General features: G+C 38.7%; 1 protein-coding gene across 1 annotated transcript in view; it reads right to left on the reverse strand.

Annotated features, from left to right (window-relative positions):
- Positions 1–8,968, reverse strand: part of EPHA6 (EPH receptor A6) — a gene marked incomplete at its 5' end in the record, with an annotated part of 384,562 nt that overhangs the window by 120,923 nt on the left and 254,671 nt on the right. Inside the window, 2 exons of the mRNA XM_009890121.1 lie at positions 2,687–2,757; positions 7,018–7,126. Of these exons, the coding sequence (XP_009888423.1) occupies positions 2,687–2,757; positions 7,018–7,126 (180 nt within the window). The remainder of the gene's footprint in view (positions 1–2,686; positions 2,758–7,017; positions 7,127–8,968) is intronic.

Here is an 8,968-nt window from a genome sequence, read left to right on the forward strand (position 1 = left end):
TCTGTCTCAGATGAACACAAGCATCTCCTGAGATATTGCATTTCAGGCAGGAAAATTAAGAGGATGATAAAGTTTTCGGAAACTTCTCCTTAGGAAAAAATAACAGCCCTAGCTAAGTTTTAAGGAAAATGCTATTTTGGGTAAGATAAAATGCCTTTTTTTTTTTGTTTTTTTTTTTTTTTTTTGTAAGCATTTCCTTTCCAAATGCTATTTAGTATTTTAGTCTGAAGAGGCTCCTTGGACTCTCTGCACTTAGCTCACTTCCTTAAGGAATGCTTCAAGTACAGCTGGTAAATCTGGAAAATGCAGCAAGTCACAAGAGAAAATATGAGCTCTGCGCTGGTCACTTGAAAGGGTGTCTACAGAGACACCAAGTGAGGGCTCAAAGATATGGGGAAAAGCAGATCCTGAAGACTGCCAAAGCGGTTTATATTCCCCTTTGCTGCTCCTTGGGCAATTTAGGCAATCTGTCCTTTACTTTGAAAACAGTGCTTTCTAATTCACTCCTTTCATTTTCGGGTGGATGGCTGAACATTTCTTTTGCCAAACAGGTCCAATCTTTGAGATCCTTTTCTCTGAGGATGAGTCCTGGAGGACTGTGCTGCTTTGTTCTCTTCTGATCAGCTTGAACAACCAGAGAGCCATGTGCAAGACAAGAACAAAAATATCCAAATGCATTTATAAGGCTTTGATAATTTCTGTCTGGTTCCTTAGAGATGGCCATGGCAAGAGTGGGTTGGTGCCAGATTGCTTTGGCAGGCTCCAACAAGCCATCATTTTCTGGCATGGCTAATATATCTTGTGTTCTTAAGTGTGGCATGTCCAAGAACTTACGTTGTTCCTCTTGGACTATCTAGGTGGGAATTTTTTTAGGCTGCTGCCAGGTGGTGATTAAGTTCTTGAAAACTTTCAATTAATTAACAGAAGTTGATGTAGATAATACATCAACTTATCAGGAGTGTACTGCAGCTGGGTCCAGAGAATCTCTTCTAAAAGAATTAAGTACTTCTCAGCCTTCTTCCTCTTATCACTTGGTAGCTGACTCTAAACCAGCTCATTATCTGATAAGCCTAAGTGCATGTTCAGGATAATGAAGTCCAGCTGCACTCATGTAAGTAGTGTGCAAGAGCCATTTGGACCACCGCTGATAAAGTGCACGCACCAGACAGAAATGGGGAGGACGCCCGACATCATGGGATGTCATGTTATCAGCACGAACCCGGACCCCTTTCTAATGCCCTTCAAAGAGTTTATTTCCAGAAATCTTCCTCTGGCTCACACCGAGCTCTCAAGGGAGAGAGGAAGGATGAACAGGAGATGGTTTTCTTCTGCACACAGCAGAAGCACAGGATGTAAAGTGTAGACTAGACATGACAAATCTGGGAACAGGAACAGGCAATGCTAACCAGTGCAGGTTTTGCAGCAGAGCTTTTTTTTAAACAGCTTCAGCTAGTCTAGGAGAGGTCATCCCTATACTGATCTCAGCAGAGACTGCGCAGCCCCACATATTGTTTCAAATTGAGATGCTGGATACCAAATCTATAGGGTCAGCAGTCAGATAAAGATTGTTGCTATCATGAAGGAGGTACTTCTTATGGAGGCACTGAGTGCTCAGTGTAAAGGAGGGAGTATTGTTGGCAATACAGTCTTAGCTGCTTGGGTAAATCACAGTAATTCCTCTTTATCCTTGGTTCTGTGGAGCACATACATGAGTAGAGACTTGTCCCCTCAAGTCTGATGCTGAGATAACTGCAAATGAATGAGAAGCCTCTGAGATGAAGCTTTGTGTCAACATGAAATACAGTCATCATTTACCCTGGCCTGAAAGACACTGAGTGAGGCTTTTCTCAAATTCAGTCACGGTCGCAGAGGCATATATCGAACTCTCCAGCAGAAAGGTTTTTGTCTTCTTTCCCTTCCGAACATGTTTTTAAACAAATGACAAACAAATCTTCCTAGGAAGTATTCTTTATGTGGAAATGTGCCCTTTTCCTTGACAGAAAGAGCCACTTGGCTGGATATAGTGGTGTCACCTGAAAAAAAGATTTTACTTATGGTGACTTAGCTTCTGTCTTGATCATAATATTTCCAGGGATGTTATAAAAAATGACTAAAAAATAACAAAATTTAACACCCTTTGAATAAATAAAAACTTTAAAAAGCTACTTTAACATAAAACAGTGAGTCTAGTAATTTAAAGTAGCTAAACTAAAATAAATAAACTAATATTCTGCCCATGAGAGATTGCCAGGATTTTATCTCACAGTGAGCAGGAGCATGAGGGAAGGCAACTGATTCCACTTTCTATTTTTTGGGTGCCTGGAAGTGTAGACCCCTAAAGCCAAAGAGAACTGGATACAGATAAGGCACATAGTCACCAAGAGTGGAATTTTGAGGCAGAAATTCAATACGGTCCAGACCAGTTGAGAATTCAAAGAAATATACCTGAAAAACTGACAAATATTATTAATAGAATACCAAAAAACCTTATTAACTAGAGTGAATTCAGTGAAATTGTCCAAGAGGACATACAAATAAATAGAACACCCTTGATAGTGCAGAAAATAAGGAACTCTTCAAATGGCCAGATTAAAACATCATGGGTAAAAGCTGTACAGAAAACAACGAACATTCTTGATTTAAAACATGATATAGATATTATATAACACAGTGTTGAATTACTTACAATCTCCATTTTGCAAATGAGCCCTTCTTTTCTCTTCAGATTTCATTTTGGCCTTTATGTACCACTGGCATCTTTTAAGAAAAACAGGTCAGGTTTTAATTAAAATACTTGTCATGCATAAAATAAATGTATATTAAGTTTTTTCTGTACTTTTATGAAAGCCAAAATCTTTGCATTTGGAATATAGATTTAGTTAGGAATCTAAAGACAGAAATATGCATGAAGAACCACAAACAGATTAGATAGAAATAAAAATAAATCAAGGTTGAATGGTTAGTATGAAAATGATTACTTAAGTACAAGTTTGCTGCAATACTTTATTTCCAAGTTTGACTCCTCCAAAGAATCCCAATACTTTAATAAATTATTACTTCCCTGCATTCTTGTTTGCATACACTGGTTTCTGCTAATTAAACCTTATCCTATTAACTCATATCCACCGGGTCAAAAAAGCTCACATTTTCTTCATAAGATAATAGTTTCTATGATTACACGTCTCATGAAAAAAGAAAGTATTTTTTCACATCAGAACCACTTTTTTTTTTTTTTTCTGAGTAGCTCTGTACAGTCTGAGTCAGGCACTGACTTATTATTTCTTCTAAGATAGCAGCTATGATATAGGATAAGCAATATGTAGCCTACTATGTGAATATGGTGAGTTAGCGTATGCCTGTAAAATTGCTATAAAATTGCAAATCCTTGGCAAACAACACAAAACTCTCTGGATGTTCATGAATAGCTAGCAACCTTACCTGACAATGCAAGGGTATGTGGGAGAAAACTGCCACATGGCAAGCTTTCAGGTGCCCTGTAATGAAATCTCCCCCAGCCTGAATGCTGCTTACCTGCAGGACTGTTAATGCTCATTTAGAGGTTTACATGATAGGCTCAAGCATTTCAGTCAAGGAAAAAAAAAAAAATTCTCTTGGTCTTAAAGCTCTTTCTCATTCACTGAACAGCCTAAGAAGCATGATTTCGAGGGAGATCTTTTGGTGTAAGGGCTAGGCTAAGGACTAAGAGCTGCTGGGGCACTGACCCCAGTGGAGAATAGCAGTGTGTGTGGATGTGTGCTTTGGTGTACAGACATTCAGTTCCATGACCAGCTTGAAAAAAATGACTGGCCTCTGTGTGTTCATTACCAGCCTTATAAACTATAACTGTAGATAGCACATCCAGTAAAATAGTAGCAATAGCGATATGAGAAATACGTGAACATACCCACCACATTTCAATGGTTCATTTAAACTACCGAAACAGCGTAGGAGCGTTCACAAACTCATTCATTGCTACATAGGTGATGATGAACACCTGAAGGGCAGAAAGTTCTGAAGTTGTCCTGGTTACGTACCCATATGGAGGGAAACAGCAACCAGTGGATTCTCACCTTCTGTCGAAATCTTTAGATTGTACACCAGTTGCTGAGACCACTAAGCATGCCAGTGCCATTTTTAGGACCTGAACAACTGGTCTGTAGGGTGCCAACTGCCAAGAACATTGAACGCAAGCTCTTACACTTAAAGTGTCTGCCCAAGGGAACAGTTAAAGAAACAAGGCTTTAACCCTGTCCAGTTCTCCTAAGTATGCACGTGGCCCCAAAGTTTGACGACAGAAGCCAGTGAGAATCACCAGCAGAGGGGTCTTCCACCTCTCCATTCCCTGCTGATGTTGGCTACAGAACAATGGGAGAGGAATAATTTCTGTAATGATAAGACTAAATCACACTAACATCACATTTCCTGGAATTTAGTGCAGCCCCCTGTCTCCCTGCATATCCTGCGCCTCGAAGTCTCTGTCGCTTTCATTTTTCTATCTGCAATTGCCAGCCGTGCTTCCTGCTCGCTCTTGGTGGATAATCACTCACTGAAGTGCAGAGGCAGGTGCTCATTTAACCCAGCCTCTCCACTATGAATAGACTCATCAGCAGCCCTGTGACTCGACAGCTCATCAAATTGCTAATTCTAAACAGTGAAGCAGAGCACATCTGTAGGGTACCAATCCCATTTTTCAAGCAGAAATTTACCTCCAGTCCTAGAGTAAATTGAGTATTTATTCAAATTTTTCGTGCTCTGTCTTCTGTGGAATACACTCTTATCACTGCATTTAAGCAGCACTTCAAAATGAATTCATATCTTACATAATTGAAATGGTCCTATTGAGTAAGATGTTAGAAAGCTAAGAGAATCTCTGATGTCCTTAACATTAGCAAACAGGAGGAATAAACACAGAAAGAAACCCATTTCCATATTTTTTTTCATTCCTGAGTTTAGTGAGCTTTTTCTAAAGGAAGCATTTGAGTTATGTTTCAGGATTCCATGTAAGGATTCACAGAATCACAGAATGGTGATTCCATACAATCATTTTCTCCAAAAGTTTGTCTTTGTTTGAATAATTCCTCTCTCTTCTGAAGAAGAAAGACCCTGCTGTTTTTCAGTATTTGTAGTAATTATAGGAATATTTACTTAGCTTCTAAGATTATCTAAGGTCACAATATGTTCCAATGTTAACTGCTCCCGTTAACTTCAACAGAATGTTAGACTTCACTGGTTTTATTATTTAGCAGAAAGAGCATTAATTCACATAATGGTAGCTACTGTAGTGCCATATTTGGTTGCTGGGGTACTGCAAATAAAACCTCCAGCCTACACTGATAGGACTTTGCTTTCTTTTCAAATTAGAGGTGATGCTATACAAACAAAACAGAAACTTAATTACAAATCTGAAAGTGCAGCACCATCCATTGGTATCAGCCCCATCTGTGATGACCATTATCACATTCAGAAGAGTCAGTGTAACATCTTTTCTCTAAGTGTAAACACAGGCTCTCAACCAGGACAGGAATTGTGCAGAATCCCATCCCAACTTCTGGATTCTAGCTTCTGTCCCCAAACCAGATAAGAAGGAAACTCCACAGACAGTCCTCCTCACGTGGAGGCTCTTCCGCCGGCTGTTTTATGCATCTGAAGGAGGGAGAGGAGAAACAGATAGAGAGGGGCCAGAGTCCCCACTATCTTCCCTGCAGAGATTACTGCAGAAGCTATGAGCCTGACTCCTCTGCTCGAAGGCCCGTACCTCTACAGAATATCGGTCTGGTTTTAGGCCTTCTTGATCCATGACAACACTGCAGTGCCACTGATGTCTCACAAAGGAGACAGGGACACAATGTCTTTATCCTTTTAAATTCTGCTTTGCTTCCTGGTGGAAGCAGGTGAAGCCCTGAAATCACTCAGGAAACACCGGGAGGCCCAGTGAAAAAGGAAACAAGGCACCATGGAAGCAGCTACGCCTGTGGGAATCTGAGCTCCAGCAAGGACTGATGTTCCAACCTCTGTGTGTGTTTTTTAGCAAGTCCAATTAGAATTTGTGAATTCCCTTAAAACCTTCAGTGTGTAATTGAGCATGGCATCTGGCCACTCAAATCAAAATGCTTTCTCATCCAATTTGCATTATGTTATTATTTGATCAACACATCAACTGAAGGAAGGTGGACAATCACAATGTAGTAAAAGAATTGTAAGTATAAGAATCAGGGTAGTTATAAAAAAATAATCATTGTCCAGACTGGTGAATTCCCCTGACAGTGCAACAGTACTGCTGTAATGTAGATTTAACTGGGATATCTTCAATCCAATTAAAAAAGAAAAAAAAAAAACAGCCAAAAAGCAATAAAACAGGACCTGAAGGAAGCTATTTTCTGTTCACCAGTGATACCACAGGCAGTAGCATCACTCTAGTGTTTTGGAGTAAAGTTTTCCTTAGTTTAATTTTATTACACAATTCTTATATTTTATCTTAATAGATGCAGAAATTTGCATATAAAATACAAATAATTAAGTATGATTTTCTCTACAGATTTAATATAGTAAAAGTAATAAAAAATTGTCCGCTCAAGTGCCTTTAGCAAGCTACATTGCCAACCCCAAGACATCAAAAATCCTAAGGTTACACTCTCCAAAGCTTTGCAATTGACAGTTATAGATTTTGTAAAACACTGTGGATTTTTGATTTTTGTCTTCTAACGTTGATGGTGAAGGTACATTGTATAAATTCTCACCCTTCAGACAAGAGGTCCAAAAACTTATTTTAAAAACAGCCAAGTTATCTCCTGATTTCACTTAATTGCTTAGCTCCCCAAACCGCATTTTTACAAAAAACAACTCTCACAATAGAACTGTGAGTATGAGCAGTGCTGAACAAGGAGGACATTCAGCCTTCTATGTCTAACCCTTATTTTAGCACTGAAAATGTGGTGAATGACTTAACTATTATTCTTAAATTCTTAGTTTTGGATGACTCTGACCCTGAGTAAATAAGAACACTGTAGTGTTAATTACCTCCCAGTGATCAGGAAGAACAAAGTGAGAATGACCAGGAGAGTGAATCCACCAACAGCAGCAGTGGCAATTACAAGAATTTGTCCCTGCTCCGCAGCCATATCAGAAGCTGAAAGAAAAGCAAAAAGAAAAGAGGTTAAAGCTCCATCACCCAAGGTTCTTGCCGAATGGGTGGTAACATTTCACTGGTCAAATGTTGCAATTGCTCTGTAATAGTTTCTTCAGTGCTTAGTAAGGACATCGGATGTGAATACACCTGTGAAGTTAAAAACCTTAATCCATGTCCCAGCTATGACGAAGGGGAGAAGATGTTTACAGGTTTTTAGAATGAGGAGCTGGCATTATCAGAACACTTGCAATTTACTTAAGTTTGAATATGACGGTATTTTGGACACAAAACTAGAACTTAGTTTTTCTTCAGCTTTATTTAGCTTAATCCTGCATTTAATTCAGCACTTCTCTCCATCCAACTGTTCCAGTGAACTCAGCAGCAGTGCTATGTATGTAAGAGATATTAAACTGCATTCAGGAGGGAGCAAAGCAGAAAAAGCACACCTGATGTGTAGCCTCACATACTCTTCTGTATGTCTGGTGGGTTTTTTCATTGTCACAAAATGTATACAGTTTTTCCTATAATTTGCTCCGGTGACTGGCAACACTGTAGTTGAAAAAAAACCACATTGATTTTCTTATGCCTCATGTTTTCCTCTCTGCTTTTTGTAGGACATTCAGGAGTTTAAAAAGATCACCTGAAATTATCCAGTCTCTGGACACTTGCCCTTTTTATGAATTTATTCTGTATAACATTAAATCTTTACTAGAGTTCCGTAGGTCCTCACTGTCTAAGTACTATATGAGCAGATAAAGAATTAGGCTCAGTTTTTTCTCTCTGTCTTGTGACTCCAGATTTTTATTTCTTAAACTCAGTTACGCTAGAACATTTTCACAACATGACTTTTACCTAATTCTTGCTTTCTGTTTCCATGAAACATAGAATTGTTCTGCAATGTGAATAAATAATTCTATTCAATGACCTCTGACAACAGTAGTAAATGTAGAAAAGAAAATACATTTTAGATTTATCAGGAAAGCAACTTTGATTTTTTAAACTTGCAAACTGTTTCATAAGCAAAATGTTCAGCATTTTTTTAGGCACCAGATGATTAAAGCTTAGGGAAATCACCTAGGCTGCTGCAAAGAGAAAGCTCAGGAGGCTATATTCTCTCACTTTGCAGTTGATGTAGCCCAATACAATGCACACATTGCTGCCCAAAGCCTCATAAAATGCTGTTTCCAAGAAAAACATTTGGCTCCAAAATAATGTTTGTGAGTGCTTCAGAAATTAGCAGTGTAAACTGGCTTTGTAATAGTAGTAAAGCAAATAAAAACAATAGTAGTTTATGTCAAATTTGCAGCAAAAACAACTTGTTACATTTCTGCCATTAGGTTTCTGTCCATATAATTTAATGGAGATACGCACTGGCAGTAAATTACAAGGCATTCAGTATCTGTGTTCATAAGCTCTCCACAGACAAGTTAAATATATACATCTTCCAATAAATGATGTAGCAAATACTCACTGAATAGCTAATCTCCAAAATGGTATCTAATGATATTATGGGAGTGGATTCTAGCTCTGCATTGTGTATTGTTCCTCAGGGTCAGATTTAGTTGGAAAAATACAACATAACAACCATCATGCCATACAAGTAACAATGCAAGTAGTAACAGGCTCTCCAAATTAAACGCTGAATACTATTTTCAGACTAGCAGGGGTTGTGCTAAATGGTGCAAAGGTCATTCCAGCCAAGCACAGTTTGAAGCTGTAAATGGAGGACGAGGTTTTAGGTAAGTCTATCTTGCCTATCTCTGCAATGGAGGTGAGCAGACAAACTGCAGCCGTCTTTTTACTTTTTTAATAGGAAAAAGAGTTGTGCAAAAATAGTGAATT

The sequence above is a fragment of the Charadrius vociferus genome, unplaced genomic scaffold (genome assembly GCF_000708025.1).
Source record: "Charadrius vociferus isolate BGI_N301 unplaced genomic scaffold, ASM70802v2 scaffold287, whole genome shotgun sequence".
NCBI lineage: Eukaryota > Metazoa > Chordata > Aves > Charadriiformes > Charadriidae > Charadrius > Charadrius vociferus.